Source organism: Abramis brama (assembly GCF_963993115.1).
Source record: "Abramis brama genome assembly, chromosome: 17".
NCBI lineage: Eukaryota > Metazoa > Chordata > Actinopteri > Cypriniformes > Leuciscidae > Abramis > Abramis brama.
Window position 1 is genome coordinate 22,866,547 of NC_139979.1, and position 20,787 is coordinate 22,887,333.

At 42.5% G+C, this 20,787-nt stretch overlaps 1 protein-coding gene across 3 annotated transcripts in view; it reads right to left on the reverse strand.

Annotated features, from left to right (window-relative positions):
• chn2 (chimerin 2) overlaps window positions 1-14,200 on the reverse strand; it is a 42,229-nt gene extending 28,029 nt beyond the window's left edge. Inside the window, exons 1-2 of one of the 3 annotated variants that reach the window (XM_084089082.1) lie at window positions 13,979-14,200; window positions 13,673-13,831 (exon numbers count right to left, since the gene is read on the reverse strand). In XM_084089082.1, the coding sequence (XP_083945208.1) occupies window positions 13,673-13,721 (49 nt within the window). In that variant the 5' untranslated portion in view covers window positions 13,722-13,831; window positions 13,979-14,200. Of the gene's footprint in view, window positions 1-13,672 lie in introns of all 3 variants that reach the window. The other 2 variants (XM_084089084.1, XM_084089083.1) reach the window with 2 other exon arrangements.
• Window positions 14,201-20,787: the final 6,587 nt, after the last annotated feature.

Sequence of the window (20,787 nt, forward strand, 5' to 3'; positions counted from 1 at the left end):
TTAACACTGTCTATGAAACTTACTGTCAGATTAGAGAGTGGCTGTAATCCAAGGTTATTATATTGTTTCCTTAATGTTAAGTTATTCTGTAAACTGTGATGTGTAATGTGCATGGCACTGACAATATAATCTTTCCTCTACAATGCCTTCGGGGTACACGTTTTAACACTTCTTTCATTTAGTTCCCCAGCTCAAAGACAATAAATATACAAATGTGCGTTTAACACACCCGTAGAGCTAAAACACACACACATGATTTTCTCATTTAAAACACATGGGCTGTCAATCGATTAAACACTTTAACCAAATTAATTACATTATATGCAGATTAATTAATAAAATTAAATCACAATTAATTGCATTTTGCATATTTAAATTTATTTTGCTGAGAAAAGCCCCCACACAAAGGGAATTCAAGGACGTTGAATTATTTTTTTTTGTTGCAGACAAAATCATTAAATAAAAATTCAAAAATGGATATAGAATGTCAGTATACTTTTTGTTTTGCTTCCTCTTACATTCTGTTACAGTTTGTTGCATTACATAGTTGTTTTTTAACTTGGGCAGATCAAAAGAGAGCAATAATCGGTTTCACATATTAATACGGTAATTCTTGAGTGAGATGAAAGTTAACTATTTTGGTTTGCAGCCCACCCAGGATGACTTAATAAATTACAGAAATGAATAGAAATAAGGTGGAGTTGGGGTTGTGGTAAGGTGACAGAACAATTGCCACAGAAATGAGATAAGAAACTATTTGTGACACTGGATCACAAAACCAGTCACAAGTCGCATGGGTATATTGTGGCAATAGCCAACAATACATTGTATGGGTCAAAATTATCGATTTTTCTTTTATGCCAAAAATCATTAGGATATTAATTAAAGATCATGTTCCATGAAGACATTTTGTAAATTTCCTACTGTAAATATATAAAACATGTATTTTTGTGAGTTAATGCAGCACAATCGCGAACAGAAATGGACAACTTTTCTTAATGTTTCGATTTTTTTGCACCCTCAGATTCCAGATTTTCAAATAGTCGTATCTCGACCAAATATTGTCCTATCCTAACAAGCCATACATCAATGGAAAGCTTATTCATTCAGCTTTCATGAGATGTATAAATCTCAATTTAAAAAAAAAATACCCATGTGACTGGTTTTGTGGTCCAGGGTCACATTTATATACTCATCTAATGTTATTGACATGCTCCTCCCAAATAGAGCTCCATTCTATGTTTCCACCACAGAATAAATAAGAAAAAGGGTAATTGCAACTTCTTATCTCTTTAAGTCAGAATTAAGTCAGTTTAAGTCAGTTTATATCTCGCAATTCTGACTTTATTTCTCACAATTGCTAAATATAAACTTGCATTTCTGACTTTTTTCTTGCAATTGCAAGTTTATAACTCACAATTCTGGCTTTTTGTCTCCCACTTGCGAGTTATAAATTCCGAATTGTTATATATAAACTCACAAATGCGGGGAAAAATGCAGAAAGGTGAGATAAAAAGTCACAATTACCTTTTTGGCGGAAACTAGCTTCCATACCATTCTATATAGTTTGCAATTAGTAGTAAATATCTGTTTTCCAACTTTTTCAGAAATGCTCATCCAGTTAAAGCTTTGGGTGACTATCTAACTTCAAATAACATTATGGTAAATACTTTCAAAACTAGGGTGAGATAAATGAATGGGGAAGCAGCACCTCTAGTAAGCAAGTAATTTCGCAAAGGAACACAAGTCAGTGCCTGACATGGTTTAGTATGGCTGTTGAGCACAGACAGCCTGGATATGGAGGTTCATTTGCATACATTATAATGAGAATGGCAGTCCTGTCCGTCTAAAACAGAACACCTTAATTTTAATTCAAATACCTCAATTACTGTTTAACATGTTAATTTAATACAGTAAATTACTTTAAAAAATATGAGATACAAAAATTAACATTTAATCATGCCCTCCTGAACTGTATGCAAATTATGTAAAGCAATTTCATCTGATCAATTTAAGCTTAAAGTACCATCTAAGTGTAGAGCGGTCAGCACAGCTGCCCCTTGTGAAAAGAAGTGCACTTGTGTATATATATGTAAACATACATAGGCTATTCTCATTCTTGTGACACCTTTAAAAATTACAGTTAACATGCAATTAAGTGTCTAAAACCATTACACAAAGTATACTCTTTTTAAGTAAAAAATTGTGATTTAATTAATTAAATGTGATTAATTCTGATTAATTAACTGGAACATCATGCTATTAATTTTTAAATTGACTGTCAGCCCTAAGCAATATTCATGTATAATTTATGAATTATTACAGATCATAAGGTAAACAGTATAAAATCTGCCAAATAGGTCATTAAACTATATTATCCAAAAAAATTAAATATAATTTAAATATAGAAGCCTGAAAGCATCAAAAGAAAAATGAATAAATAAACCAGGATTCTCAGGAATAAATCACAACAGTTCCCCTCAGTCTAGCCAGACAGGCTTCTAGATAATCAATATTAGTACGTAAAGTAGGCCTGACAGTAACTGCACAAACCCATAAACAGAAATTTGGCAATAAGACAAAGACACTAATTTCACAATACATGCTTGTGTGAGAAATAAACAAAACTGTTGTGCTGATCAGCATTTCCTCATCCAGAATAGTAGCTGAATCTCTGATCATTCATGGAAAGATTACCCCCAAAAAACATATTGCATCATAAGCAATGACACACTCATTGTGTGTTTCTGAGTTGAGAATAGTAGTATACAGCCCTGGAAAGTGTGTGAAAGTTCAGAATGACCGCGTGATCTTTTGTATGTGAGAGTAGATCGAATAAGAAAGATAGAGTGGAAAGTAGTAGCCGTTTTCTTTTAGTAAAACAATCTCTTTGAACGCATAAATCAATGTGTGTTTTCTTCTCTTCCCTGAATACGTGCTGGTCTCTATGGATCCATGTCTTATTTCAGGCACTGTCTCTTTTAATGTCAGCACTTTACTGCGGCCAGTCAGCATTTCCTCCCTGCCTACACACTCACAACTAAACACAAGCTCAAAGTCCAAACCACAAACACACACAGCGCTCCATCCAAACCCGCTATAGCCAAACATACAACAACTGTTATACAACATGCACTATATGTCTTGTCAAAGTTGTAAACATTTTGCCAGATTTATTTATAAAGCCACAGGTGAAAAGCACACAAAAAACTGAGCTGCCAAGCTAAGATACTCATAATGCCTTGACTTGGCAATAGCTACGCTGAGCCAGAATGAAAGGATTGTATGGTTTAAGGCTTTGGCATGTGCTTGCAAAGAGAACATTTAGCAAGAACATCAAGCGATTTAGTCATTTTCTTTCTGGAAGATGATGATATAGCGAGGTTTAAATGTTGGCTGAGGTTTAGGTTTATGTTTTTCTGGTCTGAATCCTTTGTAATTCATGACGAAGTGTGTAGCAAACCATTTTATATGCGGGCAGAACTGCAGCACTAAATATGGAGGAAAAATATGAACAAATTAAATAAGGATATAGTTAGCCACAAAATTCAAACTCTGTCATCATTGTGTCTCACTTTCTTTGTTCTGTGGTGGGGGGATTATTGTGATTTTTCTGATAAAAATTGCTTTTACGATTTAAAAAAATATCAATGCTTGTTTGTAGGGCTGTAAAATTTTGCCAAAAATGTTGTGATTATAAACGCAACACTTTTGTTTTTGCCCCCATTTTTCATGAGCTGAACCCAAAGATCTAAGACTTTTTCTATGTACACAAAAGGCCTATTTCTCTCAAATATGGTTCACAAATCTGTCTAAATCTGTGTAAGTGAGCATTTCTCCTTTGCCAAGATTATCCATCCACCTCACAGGTGTGGCATATCAAGATGCTGATTAGACAGCATGATTATTGCACAGGTGTGCCTTAGGCTGCCCACAATAAAAGGCCTTCTGTTCGGTCCATTGATGTCAGACTTAAAAAACTTTCAGTTTTATTTTGATTAATTGTGCAGCACTACTTTGAAGAATGTTTCAGCTGTTTTTGTCCATGCAAGGAAAGTCAATGGGTTCAAAAACAACATTGATTGAACCCATTTGACTTTCATTGTATGAACAAAAAACAAGACATTTTTCTAAATATCTTCTTTGTGTTCCACAGAAGAAAGAAAGTTATACAAGTTTGGAACATGTATAGCTTTTCCACTTTTTCATGGGGGTGAGTATTTTCATTTTTGTGTGAACTATTTCTTTAATTGGGAGGCCCAGTATCGACTTTACAGTAGTCAAGTGAGATAGATTAGCTTTCAATCAGTGTTTATGTGAGTGTATGTTTGGATTAGTATGAAGCTGTATTGTCTGTAGGAGCTCAGGAGTGCTGGTGAGCAGCAAACAATAATAAAAAATATATATATATATTCTTCAGTGGCTCATTTGGAAAATTTATGATTTCTTTTGGTGATTTGCCAGGTGCTTTCTTTCCACTATCGCTGGATCTAATAGAGAGGCTGGAGAACACTGACGGAGGAAACTTGAGGGTCAGGAGGTGCAGGCTGCCTATTCACAAAACACTCCCGACCACTTACAATATGTAATTTAACAATGAACAAAGGTTTCGAAAGCCTGAATAGGAAGAATATTGAAGCCAGAGCTATTAGAATGGTGAAGGTTGGGCTTTGTGAAGACTATGAAAAGAAGTGACTGAAAGATTCAGTACAAAATCAAACTATGCATCTTTCTTGATTAGACACCAGATTTGCAGCGGTCCTCAGGAGAAAAGGCTTTTAATTAATAAAATTTCATTCCTTGAACGCTACAGGCAATCTGTGAGGAGTGTTTGCCATTACTGAAAAAAAGAGACTAGATGAATCTGATTACAATGTTCCAACCAAGGACAAATTGTTGGAGATTTGCTGTAAAAGATCTTATTCAACTTCTACCGTAGCTCTTAAGCACAAGCATCCATTTGAGGTAGTATTTTACAGGCTGGGTAATGTTAAATGTCATTTGCTCTTTCAGGCTGTTGCAGAAAGATTCTGTTGCTTAAAAGAATCTGAGAGCATAAAAGCTGCTGCTTTGAGATGGAAAGTTGAGCGACTATCTGCAGCTCACACACACCCTCACAGCTCCCACTTTCTTGGGCAGACTCTTATCTCTCACACAAATTAAAGCTCAGCGGATGAGAGGGAACAGGCATCCTTAGGGCAGAACATAGAAATGCAGCAACAGACTAGCAGTATGTACTTCAAACGAACTGAGTCTGAAGTATCTGCATGTGGAGGAACACAGCCTTAGTAAAACCTGACTATCTAATCCCAACACCTTACACACACTTCTTTTTTTTATCATTGTGGGGACTTAGACTCCTATTATTTTTATACTGAACTAATGATTGGTAATGCTTACCGCTCGTCCCCACAATGTGTGCTTTCAGGTTTACTATCCATTATGGGCAGTGTTTACTTGTCAAGCATTTTCAGGGCCATGGCAATTTCTTTTTTTTCTTTTTGAGTTGTGAATGTGAGTTTGCCTTATGTCTTTTTTGAATGTGAGGCAATTAAAAGATATACTGGCAAGAAACATCTTTCCATTAAGCTGATGCAAAAACATGCAATGCCACCAATGTTATTTGACTCACAAACATAACTTATGAAACATGTTCTGTCAGTGTTTAGTGAATCAAAAACATAGGCTGAATTCAGAACAATATACTAGAATACTACTCTTAATGTCTGGCATATAAACTAATTGCAGAAATCTTTCTAATTCTATGAAGACTAGGAAAGTCCACACTACAACTATAATGATAGCGATGTTATTGTCTATATTATTATAGTTAGGCTATATTATTAAATCACTTTCAGCAAGATTTGTTTTCCAGCTGATGAACAATATAAATATTGACAGCCGATCAGAAACCACCTGACTTTAAAGAGCTTGCACACTTAGAGCAGCAGACTACATAACTGTGCGCATGCTTATTATAAACAAAGTTATCATGCGTTGGTATGAACTAATACACAGTTATCGTTATATTTACCTTTATAGTTATCGTGCTGGGTGTAAACGAATCAGTGTGAATCCTTCATTCACCTGAATCTATCAGGGGTGCGTTTCCCGAAAGCATCGTTAGCCAACTATGGTCTCAAGTTCCCTCGTTACCAATAGAGTTCAATGGACATTGCGATGAACTTGCGACCATAGTTGGCCAACGATGCTTTCGGGAAACGCACCCCAGAGCAGGTTAGTGAATCACCATCTTACTTAATAATATTTAACTGTATTACATGATTATTTTTTTTCCGGTTATCGAAATAATGCAGGTTTTGTTTCAATACAGTCTGCTTGTCCATATGATGTCGAAGGTACTCATAAAAGGCTAAAAGTACAGTCACATAATGTTGTTCTCCAAAAATCCAGTCATCTTAATAGAAATCAACATAATCAGGGATTTCATGTGAGGGCAAAAGATTTTCCCAGTGCGGATTTCACATCAGGTTCAGTTGGTCATGCGAATTTGCCTCGTTGAAAGTGCATGTCCACTGCTTTTTCAATGAATTCCTATGGAAGCTGAGCTTCACGTCTGCATATTGGATTGTGGGATTGACAGCGGGTCGAAGAAAGCATTGAGAGAAGCTCAACTTTATGCAAATATCAAGGGAAAAACGTCGGACGACAGCCTATTCAAAGTTACTTTAGTTTTTTATCGTTATTGTTGTGTTATATTAAGTTGTGTTATATTAAGATGTGCAAAACCTCCAAAGAATTCTGAAGAAAACATTGCTTGTAGAGACATTTGCTCCAAAAATGTCAGCAAAACCATATACACACACACACACAGCAGTCTGTTTCAGCCAACACACATATGTGAATATGCAATACGCACACATTTAGTGCTGATCCAGTGTTTTTGGGGACATGTTCCAGCTCCTGCGGGGAGGCCATCTGTACAGTATGCTGCTCTGTAAGAGCTAGGGTACATTATACAGACTCTACATCTCTCTGAGGCACAGAAAGCAAAGCCACACATCACTTCCACTTCACACAATGAGCCTAAAGAGTGTGGGGATCTTCAGGAACAGAACTGGCAAGAAATGTGGAGAATTTTATGACTATGTGCGAGACAAGGCATCAAGACAAAGTAACTGTGAGGGAAGGCAAGATGAAGTGTGTTTATCCTGTAACACTGAATGCAAGTGAGGGTGGGTTAGGGTATTTTCCTGTATGGCTGTATGCCTTTGTTTAATTGTGCGTGTGCGTGTGTGTGCGTGTGTGCGTGTACCGCATGTACTGTTGGAAGCCCCTCACTTCTGATTGGCAAAGGAAACAAACAGTCTCACGTAGCCAGACATTTGACTCACAGTATACAATGTCCAGTCTACAATGCATTTTGTATTTTATATACATATATATGTTGGTGCTCATGTATCGACCTAAATACCTATTAAGTATTAATAAAAAATCCAGGTAGTATACACCAACCCCAGAAAGTTGCGCGAGGCCAGTCATTCAGATTAGATCTTGCTAGTTTGAGAAAGTGATTTCCAGTTTTGTTTGATCAGAAGGTCAGTGAACAGACTGTTGAGGGTCCGTTGGCCTGCCATGAGTTTACACCCATATACACACACATGCACGGTACACAAGCACACATCAATAGCAGGGAGATCCATTGTTTGGTAATGTGATTCCAGAGGGTGATGGACGACCATGGGAATATCCACAGAGGTGATTAATAATAAATGCAGAGACACAGGAAGAGGTGAGCACTAAAAAACTCTCTTCTCTGGTTCTCAGCAACACTCTATTTAACCAATAAAACGGCAGTCTTAAATAAGCCTATTATTTCACTGAGACTCACTGACTGTTAAACTACAGAGGGAATCACACAAGAAACCATGAAAACTATTAAGGTGACCACTAATGGAGAGACCGTATTACAGTGGCTTCAGTATGAAACGAAAGCCTTTAAAAACAAGATTATAATAATGAGCAGCTTTCCGAAGAGCGAAGGAGAGAAAGTACCATTTTCGGGCCAGTAAGTGATGTGCACGCCTCATTTACCAGCTCTGTCATCACAGGCCGAGCTTCCATTCAATCTTTCGCCCCTTCATTCATGCTTTTTTTTAGCTACGTGAAACAGCTTAGAAAAGATCTCGAAAAAACCAAGGTTCTTTTACTAGACCACTGCTATGAGGCATTTACCCAGACTTCAGTCTTCAGCTAAAAGGGATAGTTGACCCAAAAATGAAAATTAGCCCATGATTTACTCACCCTCAAGCCATACTAGGTGTATATGACATTCTTCTTTTAGACGAATACAATCGGAGTTATATTAAAAAAATGTCCTGGCTCTTCCAAGCTTTAAAATGAGAGTGAATGGCCGTTTCTGTTTTGAAGTCCATAAAAGCGCATCCATCCATGATCAATAAAGGGGGGGGTTAATAAAGGCCTTCTGAAGTTTAGTGATGGGTTCGTGTAAGAAAAACATCCATATTTAAAACTTTATCGACTAAATAACTAGCTTCCGGCAAAAGGCCGTGCGCATCGATTTACGGCGAAAGAGTAACCCTTGACCTGACGCACAACGTAATGACGAACGTGGAATTCTTTCAATTTTTAAAGAGAAATGTCGAGGAGCTTGAGTTTGTTGCCCAGCCCTGTTTGTTTGAACCCGCGAAAGGCATCAAAGCTTACGCTACTCCTACATCCTACGTCATACATCGTTAAGTGTTACTGTTTTGGCGTAAGTCGACTTGCGTAGGCCGTCTGCCGAAAGCTAGTTGTTTTAGTTGATAAAGTTTTAAATATGGATATTTTTCTTACACGAATGCATAGATTCACTTCAGAAGGCCTTTATTAACCCCCCAGAGCAGTGTGGAGCACTTTTATCATGAATGGATGCATGATGGACTTCAAAACAGAAACGGCCATTCACTGCCATTATAAAGCTTGGAAGAGCCAGGACATTTTTTAATATAACTCCGATTGTATTCGTCTGAAAGAAGAATGTAATATACACCTAGGATGGCTTGAGGGTGAGTAAATCATGGGCTAATTTTCATTTTTGGGTCAACTATCCCTTTAAGAGTGATTTTGTTTGCATGAATTGATTTGTAAGAGTTCTTCTATTCTCTTTTTTTCCCTTAGCTGTTGACTTGACTTTGATGTTAACCAACCCCAGGACGAAAAACAGAGCTTTACCTCAAACAAGCCGATGCCGCCTGCAATGCAAAGAGGCAGAGTAAAAGGACAGGCAAGCCCTGTTGAGAGTTATCTCTCTTGCTGTTTGCTTACCAGAGCTTTCAATCATGTGATATGTTCCTGTTGTAGAATTCGCCCTTCACTTCCAGAAGATCACACAGAACCACAAAAAAGCAGACGTCATCTTCATGATGACTATGATCAAGTACAGATGAGCAGTCAATATGAAATCAAAAAGGACCATTTTTAGATCAATGACATACAAATATATTGGTCTAAATCTACTAATTTATTCAAGCATATATTAAAAATATAGTTTATACATACAATGTCTCGAATGCATCTCTTATAAGATGACCATGTTTTAAATTTCTAAATACAATTCATTTTCATATTTTATATATTATAAATTTAAAAGAAAATGTTTTGTCTGCCAAATCAAACTCATACGGTGCAACCAACATTCAAAAATATAATCAGCAAGGACAGATTTAATTAATCAAAAGTGACAGTTAAGTTTATAATGTTGCAAAAGATTTCTATTTCAAATAAATGCTGTTCTTTTGAACTTTCTATTCATCAAATAATCCTGACAGAAATGCTTCATGGTTTCCACAAAAATATTAAGCAGCACAACTGATTTTAGCACTGATAATAATTAGAAATGTTTTTTGAGCACCTAATCAGCATATTAGAATGATTACTGAAGGATCATGTGACACTGAAGACTGGAATAATTCAGGTTTTCCATCACAAGAATAAATAATATTTTAAAAATACTTCACAATATTACCAATAATTAGCATTTACAAGTAATTATTAATGTTAGAAATGAAAATTCGGTCACACTTTAGATCAGGGTCCAATTCTCACTATTAACTATGGCTTTTGCCTCAATAAACTCCTAATTATTGCTTAATAGATAGTGAGGTACTGTAGTTGTTAAGTTTAGGTATTGTGGATTAGGGGATGTAGAATATTGTCATGCAGAATAAGGCATTATGCTTTATAAGTACTAATAAACACCTAAACTTAACAACTACCTTACTCACTTACCACATGCAGATTCATAATTACGCAAGTAGTCATTTAGCAGGTTCTTTTATCCAAAGTCTTATCCAAAGTGACTTACTGAAGTGCACTTATTATCAAGACAATCCATCTAGAACAGGGATGGGCAACTTCGGTCACTGTCCTACAGAGTTTAGCTTCAACCCTAATCAAACACACCTGAACAAGCTAATCAAGGTCCTCAGGATTACTAGAAAATTACAGGCAGGTGATTTTTTCAGGGTTGGAGCTAAACTCTGTAGGACAGTGGCCCTCCAGGACCGAAGTTGCCCATCCCTGATCTAGAACAACCTGGCGTTAAATGTCTCGCTTAAGGGTACAGTGGACTGGATTAAACCAGCGACCTTCTGGTCAAGTTCCCCAAACTTAAGTTAACACAACCCCTTCAGATTAGAAGCAATCAAATCAGCGCAAACCCATGAAATCCCCCATAATTTCAACATCGCTCACAAGCTTGCAGTTCTGAGCTGCAGTCCCAGTTTTCCTTCAGGGAAACATCAAAAGCTCAAACTGGCCTTTGAAGTCAGAAGAGCTGAGCAGAGCGGCATCCATCTCGCTCTGCCCTGCATTTGTTTACAGCCCTGTCCTTGGCTAATATAAAGCAGAACGGGTGCGCATTGCACGCACACAAACTAGACGAAACGAGTTTTCAGGCAAAAAAGTGTTTTTCCAACATAATGATACTCCTGTGACAGACACGGCGAGCCTGGTATTCAGCATCCAATGATTACACCGGGGGCACGGAGCTAATGACAGCTCTCCGTACCGCAGGCACAAAAGTTCCTCCGCCTTCTCCAGGCCTCGCAGCCACAGTGCAGTTCTGCTTCTTCAGCAACACGCATGTGAGATAATCTATTTGGGAATGGATGGCGACCACGGAGAGTCATGGCTTGGCTTGATCCCTTTACTGGATCTCAAGAGCCCGTGGCTTGGCGTGGGGGGAGGAATCGCGGTTCTGCGCCTCTGGATGAAGAGTTACAGCGAGCACGAAATTGAATGAGACAAACCCTATCTTTCTCTCTCCCAAGGTCACTATTGAGCTTCAATGAAATGAGTGCCTGCCCGAAAACGGTTCTTCTTTACACACCCATTTAACAAAGCTTGTTATTTGAACTTGCGCTCCCTTGAGACGTGTACTGTTCCTCAGAACATACACATCCCTCCTTCTGTTCTTACAAACGCAATGCCAAGCGGAGCAGCATGAGAACAGGGTGTTAATATGTGGGAGTGATTCTGAGTGTGCTTCCAACCTCCTTATCTCACTCTTGTGATCGGTTTATTTAAACACCTGCAAACCCTTTTGAGCTTCTCACACCTCCGGCCAACCTCATGCGAGACATTTACTGTGTTTTGTGTCTTACAGGGAATTATGGATTTATGGATGGTGGTTTCCGTTCTTTCCAACCAATGTGTGTTTCTCATCTAACCTCACAAAATGTGAATAAGTCATACTACATCAAGTTTGGCGTCAGTGGGATTTTTTCTTTTTAAGAAATTAAACATTTTATTCAAGAAAAAACTTTCTTGAGCAGCAAATCAGCATATTAGAATGATTTCTGAAGGATCATGTGACACTGAAGACTGGCGTAATGATGCTGAAAATTCAGCTTTGCCATCACAAGAATAAATTTCATTTTATAATATTCAAAATATGAATGTATTTTTTTATCAAATAAAGGCAGAAAACATCTTATCAACCCCAAACATTTGAACAGTAGTGTACATGGGTGTAGATTTAAATGTGTTGTTTGCAAAAGATGCAGTTTGGTACCTGTGTGAAAATATGGCAAAAGTTTTGAAAATGAACAGGTAATTGTAGGTGGAAGTTAATATATTGGCAATCAAACCTGAGATAATGTAGTTCAAACACCATGACACTCAGCTAGGACGATGACAGGTAATTTTAAAAGCTAATTTTCAACATCAATAATTTCTTGCAGATAATAAGATCAGGATAATGGAAAATCTTTCAAGTGCATAAAACGGAGAGAGGAACAGCTTTTAGAGTAATTAGTTTTCATCACACACCCATTAAAACATTTGATGACTCATTTTAGATGCAAAGAATTCTGAAATGTTTAGATTTAGGGTAGGCTATATGTCTGTTGTAACCGTTATCCCTTGAGACACTGGGTGGGAAGCGCATTTGTGCTGGATGTGTCCAAACCAGTTTTTGGTTCCCACGTTACAACATGTTGAAATGGACACAACAAAAACCAAACTTTCCAGTTTTTAAAATTTGGATTATTTTCTGAGAGGTCGACTGTTGGCGTTACTGGCAGTGATATATACTTGGGATATCAATAGTTGACACTGAAGATCTGAATGTGAGCTTGCAGTTGACTGAAAGAAAGGGGCAGGGTATTTATGCGAACTTAATGATTGGACAAGTCTGTCATTTAAATGAAAGAGCGAGTTTTGATTAAAAAAGAAACAAATGCACGGATGAATCATTGACAAAGTTCCTCAATACGCTGATATTTCCACAAATATCCAGGTTTCGATAATATGTTCTTTAATGTATAAGATCATGGTAACAGCTGTAACACCCTAGGGCTGATTATTTAAGATTTTATAGTAAACCTCACAAAATATATAAAATAATAAAAGTTATATTATTTATGGACTTGTTATGGGGAACGACAGACTTAAAAATAAAGGTTATTTTGCAGCGATGCCATAGAAGAACCATTTTGGGTTCCTCAAAAAGAACCAGTTCTTAGTGTGAAGAACATCTTAATAACTTTTTTCCACTATAAAGAACCTTTTGTGCTATGAATATTAAAGGCTATTTGTGGAACCATCAATGTCAATAAAGAACATTTATTTTTAAGAGTGTATGGTAACAGGGTTGCCACAAATTAATATAAATATAGCTATATTAGAGAGAGAAGACAAAATGTTTTTAATTCTACATAAAATCAACATCAGTGCATGCAGTAGCCAATGTTTTTTCACTGAGGATTAAAAAATAGGATATTATTTGGAATTACAATATTTATAATTCAGCACATTTTATTTTTATTTTTTAACCTCCCAGCATAATGGTTAACAGTGATCGTCATCAAACCAAAGAGTCATATGCCATATTATCAGACAGAGGTGGCCTGTAAAACTCGTGCACTGTGAGTGTGACATTACACAATCCTCTGCCACCGTGCATTGGTTGATATTAAAAACTGCATGCTCTTGCATTGGTGAAGGAAGTCAAAGGTGGGTCTAGTTCGTCCTGGATGAAGAAAAGGTATACTGTTTGACACACCTCTTCACCATGTTCTATCCTGTCTGCTTTAATTCCATCCAAAACCACAGAAATGAAACTGCCAACCATATCCTTTCAGCCATAATCACGTCAAGTGCTTCTTCAGATTCCCAAACAAAATACCCATGTTTCATTAGTACTCACCCGAAGAGACGGAGGAACCCGACAGACTAGAGTTACTAGACGCTGCCATGGCGTGTAAATCACTGAATTCACAAGCTTACTGGCGTCTGTTCGGGCTTGACAGCTCTTCCATCTCAGTCTCTGCTCTCCTGACCTGTCTTCAGCTCTCCGGAGTTCCTCCTAAACAGCCGATAATATCCAGTTGTGAGAGTCGGATCAGACGGGAGTCGCCAACGCTGCCGCATTTACAGGCGCGTGTGGCAGAAGAAGAACCATGTGAAACTAGTTGATATACGTACAGAAAATATGACAACTCATCTAACTTACACGTCATCGTAATGAAATGCAGAATTCAAAAAAACTTCCAAGCCGTTGCGTGTGCTGTCAAAGCCAGTAGGTTTCGCCATATTTAGAGACATGGATTTTACTGTATCGCTTCCATGTGCCACTTCAAGGCTCGTAATAAACACACAGTGTGTGCAGCGGCGAATCCGCCTTCTTAAAGTGGAAGAGACGCGCGTCACTAGAGCGCGCGCATTCCTCCTGTCTACCTGACCATGCTGTAAACCTTAGTTACATGCCTCTCGAATGTGTGCTGTGGCCATATAAGAAAGTGGCATTCCTAGTGCGGTTCAAAAATGTACAAAACTTTCCTGCTTTCCTGTGCTTTTTGACATTTATACACTATAACACTAATACACAGTAGAGTAAGAACACGTTAGCGTTCCATATTGCTTTTAAAAAAGCATTAGATGCTAAACCCTATTAGATATGCTTGATAAACTGGTATCTAACTTAAAGTTAAATGGGACCTATTATGCCGCTTTTTACAAGCTGTAAGTCTCAGGTGTACCCAGAATGTATTTGTGAAGTTTCAGCTCAAAACCCACGGATAATTTATTATACCATGTTGTAAATGACCATTTTTGAGATTAAAGGAAAAACATGCTGTTTTCGTGCATGTATCTTTAAACGCAAATGAGCTGCTGCTCCCCACCTTGCTTTCCAGAAGAGGCTGGGCGGAGCCTTTACAGCTCCTGCCTCTGATACTCTGGAGAGCTGGATGTTAGACGGCACGTCCCATGAGTATTAAACTAAGTTCTCTTTCACGTCTCATTGCGCTTAAACTGTCAAATACACACAAGGTTATGTCAAAAACACACAAAGTTCACATAAACACAGTCTGTTATGCTTGTGAATGTAAACAGCTAAATTGCATGTGTATATTAGACCTGTGTATTAAAGTGAAAGCAACAGCAGCGTAATATACAGTACCTACTGCTATATGCTGTTAATATGAATCAAACAATAAAAGAAAACAGAAAATCACTCACTGCTCTTGATTGAATAACTTTAGAAGCTTTAATAAGAATACATTTCTTGAATGCTGCTGTTAAATGCTCTGGCGAGGAGATAAACATGGTTCTCTTACGAGAGGTTCTCTCGTATTGCGTAAGTTGCTTACGCTACGGGTAAAGTCATCTTTTCTCGAGATATGAAGCCAAAAAATTATCCTTAATTTTTGTATTTATTGTCAACGCAGTGCAGCAGCCAGCAGACCCATAGCAGGCTATCTAGCGTGCTCATTGGCTGCCCTGCGGCAACTGCAGCACTGGGAGTGGCTTAGCGTATAAAAGGACGGGCTCGGGGGCTGCTTCCCTGATTTTCATCTCTTCAGCGAAGCACTACGCATCACTGGATCCTGAGAGAAGCCGTCGCCGTTGAATCAAGCGACTAGCAAGCAGAAGAAAGCGTCTGAAGAAGCCGGTCGTCTTCGCCGCCTTTAGCCATCCATGCCTGCTGCGCTATCCGGCGACAGTATCCTTTGCTCTACTGTGTGTGTTCGCCGCTGCGACACACACTCTGTCTAAAAGAGCGCGAGGCGTTTTTCTCAAAATGCCTCGCACTTCCTGTGGCTCTTGCCGAGCCCCGCTCAGTGCCGGAGACCGCCACGTTATCTGCGCTCTCTGCCTGGGTCGAGAGCACGCATCCCTCGCTTTCTCTTCGGGTGGCTGCGTCCATTGCGAAGAACTTTCAATGTCGAACCTGCGGGCTCGACTTGAAGTGTTCAACGCCGAAGCTGTCACTCCGCCCGTCTCTGCTGGGCCGCGCAAGAAGAAGCGCCGCTCCCAGAGGCCACCGGAGTTTGATGTGGCATTCAAGAGCTCGTGGCATCCATGTCTCCTCGGCGCTCTCCCAGGTTGACGGCGCCACCGAGAAGGGATACAACACTATCCCCCCAGTGGAGGAGGCGGTAGCAGCGCACCTTTGTCCGCCCTCTGCGGGATGGCGTTCAAAGGCTGCCCTCCCGTCCAAAGCCTGCAGGACCACATCAGCTCTCGTCGGCCGCGCTTTCTCAGCCGCCGGACTGGCTGCGTCCGCCCTACACTCCATGGCAGTCCTGCAGATCCTCCAGGCCGATCTCCTCCGTGAAATGGACGAGAAAGGCCCAGACCCGGCTGCCATCACGGATTTACGGAGCGCGACGGATCTCTCCCTTCATGCTACTATATCCAGCGGCTCTGGCTATTGGAAGGTGCATGGCCATCATAGAGAGGCACCTTTGGTTGACACTCGCCGACATGAGGGAATCTGAGCGAGCCGCATTTCTTAACGCCCCGCTCTCCCCTACTGGTCTCTTCGGCCCAGCGGTAAACGGGATTGTCGACCGTTTCTCGGAGGTACAAAAGACCACGCAGGCCATGAACCTCTTCCTGCCTCAACGCTCGAGCTCAGCTGCAGGACGCTCTCGAGGTCAGCCTCCTGCGCGAAGCTCCACCCAGCGTCCAGCCCAGCCTCCATCTTCGCAGCGACGACAGGGCGGCCACCCTAGATCGCGCTCAGCCAGCCGTCACAGGCCGCCTCCCCCGCGGGGACCCTGGCCTAAGATTGCGGTTAAACCTGAGCACGCAAAGTCCTCCTAGCAGCCGCAAGGAGGAAGAGACGGTTGAGTCCCGCCATCCACCGTTTGCGGACCACCGTCAAAACGTTCCGCTCTATCAGTCCCCTTAAGAAAGGCTACTGCAGAAGTGTATTTTGCAGCCAATGAGCCGGTAATACAACCCGCTCGCCTGCACGCAACCGCCGTTTTCACGGCGACCCAGAGAAATCTCAAAAAGAGTGTTATGTCTGGTTATCCGGCTCACGCCGTTGGTGTTTTAAGTGTAGAAAATGTGCCCACGTCTCAGTGTTCACCCCTACACACAAGCACGATAACCACCGTGTCTCTCACTCTCACAGAGCCCACTCTCATAAAGCTGGCAAATGCCGCTCGAGTGTTAGATGTAGGAAATGTGCCCACGACCCTGTGCCCACACCTACTCACTGCCCGCTCTGTTACACGGCCAAAACTGCCTCATACCGGTCACTTTATGAATGTAAGTCCTGTGCCCGCTCACAAGCGCTCACACTTACTGACAAACACTTTACCCCCGGCGCTGCTCGTGCGTCCCGGTTTTCTCACGAAAGCAACCAGGACATCGTGTGTAAAACGGCCAGCCATCGCTGTCAGCGAGCCGCCGTATTCAAGCACCGAGAGCGCGCGCTCCACGCCCATACCTCTGGTTCAGGTTCTCGACCCCACGAAGTGCGGCGATTGAAACCCGGAGGCCATTCTGCCCCTAGCTGTGCATGCAGAAGCATGGGAAGCGATTCCAGGCGTGTCAGAATGGGTGCTGAGCACAGTAAAACAGGGCTATTCATTGCAGTTCGCTCCCCCGCGCTTTCGAGCACGTACCGAGACGAGAGTGAATATGGAAGTAGCACACCTACTCCGCGCAGAAATAGCAAAACTGCTGTGCAAAGGGGCCATAGAACCGGTACCTCATTCTCTGAGCGAGTCAGTCTTTTACAGCCGTTACTTCCTCATGCCCAAGAAGGACGGAGCTCTCAGACCTATCTTAGATCTGAGATATTTGAACCAAGCTCTCATGAGAAGACTGATCAAAATGCTCACAACCAGACAAATCCTCGCGCAAATTCACCCGAGGGACTGGTTTATTTCTCTCGATCTGAAAGACGCTTACTTTCAGATTCAGATAATACCCCGTCACAGGCCATTCTTGAGATTCGCCTTCGACGGTCAGGTATATCAATACACCGTCCTTCCGTTCGGCCTGTCTTTAGCACCCCATACATTCACGAAGTGCATGGACGCGGCTCTCGCTCCCCTGAGAAATCAGGGTATGCGGATTCTGAACTATTTGGACGATTGGCTGATTCTGGCACAGTCAGAGATAGAGCTTGTATCTCACAGAACAGTGCTTCTCAGCCATCTGGAAAGCCTGGGTCTCACGGTCAACTGGACCAAGAGCTCATTACAGCCCAGTCAGTCAGTCTCTTTTCTGGGAATGAACCTCTTCCTGCCTCAACGCTCGAGCTCAGCTGCAGGCCGCTCTCGAGATCAGCCTCCTGCGCGAAGCTCCACCCAGCGTCCAGCCCAGCCTCCATCTTCGCAGCGACGACAGGGCGGCCACCCTAGATCGTGCTCAGCCAGCCGTCACAGGCCGCCTCCCCCGCGGGGACCCTGGCCTAAGATTGCGGTTAAACCTGAGCACGCAAAGTCCTCCTAGCAGCCGCAACGAGGAAGAGACGGTTGAGTCCCGCCATCCACCGTTTGCGGACCACTGTCAATAGAGCTGGACTCTGTGGCTATGACGGCCCGCTTGTCGACACAGCGCGCGCGCCGTGTTCGACACCTGGTCGCGTCTTTCCAGAAGGGCAGCATTGCTCCTCTGAAAACATTTCAGAGAATGCTGGGCTGTATGGCGTCAGCTGCAACTTAGGTTGGGGCGCTCTTTTCGAGGGCAGGCCAGTCTTTGGCCTGTGGTCAGACCGGGAGAAACGCCTTCATATAAACTGTCTGGAGATGATAGCGGTCGAGAACGAGCTGAAGCGTTTCCTCCCGTACATACGGGGCCACCACATTCTAGTCCGTACGGACAACATGTCTGTGGTGTCCTACGTGAACCGCCAAGGCGGTGTCAGATCCAGGAATCTCTGCAATCTAACAGAACGCCTCCTCGTTTGGGCTCAGCACTTGCTACGCTCGCTGAGAGCCGCGCATGTGCCGGACCACCTGAACGACGGCCCAGGCAGACTGTCCAGGGACAACGTTCCCCCGGGAGAATGGTCCCTGCATCCTCAGACAGTCCAGTTGCTATGGCCTTTTCGGCAAAGCGGAAGTTGACCTTTTCGCGTCAAAAGACAACGCTCATTGCCCAAAGTTCTTTTCAAAGAACGAGGACGCGCTGGCCCAAACCTGGCACAGCTGCCCACTGTATGCTTTCCCTCCGATCTCGCATTTACCACAGGTAATCAAGAGAATCAGGAAAGCGTGCCACTCGGTGCTCCTCATAGCCCTGCGATGGGAGAACCAAACCTGGTTCCCAGAGCTGATGCGGCTGTCACACGTAGCCCCATGGCCGATTCCGGTGAGGAGAGATCTTCTCTCTCAAGCCGGCGGCTCAATTTGGCATCCCCATCCAGAGCGCTGGTCTCTGCCTGCATGGATAATTAACGGATACCCGTTGCCTTGCCAGAAGGGGTTGTGAACACGATCACGCAGTCTAGAGCTCCTTCTACGAGAAGGCTATACGCATCTAAATGGTCTGTGTTCTCCAAATGGTGCGCCGACAAAAATCTAGACCCACGAACTTGTGGGGTCTCATGGGTGCTTTGCTTCCTTCAAGAGCTGTTGGATGAGGGCAGGTCCCCCTCCACGCTCAAAGTGTATGTTGCGGCTATTGCAGCGTTCGCGGAGTCGACGTGCGGCCAGTCAATAGGAAGGAACGAGCTCATCATCTGCTTCCTTAGAGGAGCCAGGAGGATGAATCCCCCGCGGCCCCCGTCGGTTCCTATCTGGGATCTTTCTTTGGTCCTAGAGGCCCTGAAAACATATCCCTTTGAACCATTAGATTCAGTGGATCTAAAATACCTCGCTCAAAACCGTTTTTCTGATAGCCCTGTCATCGGTCAAACGTGTGGGGGATCTACACACACTATCTGTTAGTGCCGCGTGTCTCGAGTTTGGATCAAATGACTCTAAAGTCATCCTCAAAACGAGACATGGTTATGTCCCCAAGGTGATTGGCACTCCCTTCAGAGCGCAGGTCATCTCTCTATCGGCTCTGCCAGCATCCGGTAGCGAGGGCGATGATAACCTCCTCTGCCCTGTCAGGGCGCTGAGAGTTTACATTACACGCTCCGCCGCCTTGAGGCGCTCGGAGCAGCTCTTTGTTTCGTTTGGTGGGCACACCAGGGGTCTCGCCGCCTCGAAACATAGCCTGTCCAGATGGATAGTGGACGCTATCGCAGCAGCTTATGCGTCTAAACACCTGCAGTGCCCTCTGGGCGTCAAGGCTCATTCCACTAGAGGCATGGCCTCATCGTGGGCTTGGTCCAGCGGGATTTCTATTCATGACATTTCTATGGCGGCGGGCTGGGCCTCCCCCTCTACATTTGTTAGGTTTTATAACCTGGAAGTTCCCGCCTTGCAGGCTAGACTTTTGTCAGTCTAAGTGGTGTGTATGTTCTGCCCAGATTGTTTGTGTGCAGGCTACTCTCACGTGACTTTAGCTCTCCTGGTTGAGCTGCACTATAAGGGTTGATATTCTTTAATATGGACCGGCAGCGCCGCTCTGTATCCCCTACGGTGTGCTTATGTACATGTGCTGGCCCGCGTTGCTGGCCGCCTGATTCCCACTTATCTGCGTTCCCCAGGCTTCCCCTGGGACTCATGTAGTGGATGCTTGGCGCGCACGGCGTTGACAAGAGGTTCCCGTAGCGTAAGCAACTTACGCAATACGAGAGAACCTCTCGTAAGAGAACGTACTCGGTTACCTAATGTAACCTCGGTTCTCTCTAGAAGAGGGAACGAGTATTGCGTAACCTGTCGTGCTCGCGCCACAAGCTTATTTCGCTTCAGTCGATGAAAACCAGGGAAGCAGCCCCCGAGCCTGTCCTTTTATACGCTAAGCCACTCCCATTCTGGCGGGCTGTGATGCGTGAGGGCGCAAAGCACCCTCATTGGGCGTGACGTCACGCAGGGCTCAGTGGTAGGCTGCTGCAGTTGCCACAGGGCAGCCAATGAGCACGCTAGATAGCCTGCTATGGGTCTGCTGGCTGCTGCACTGCGT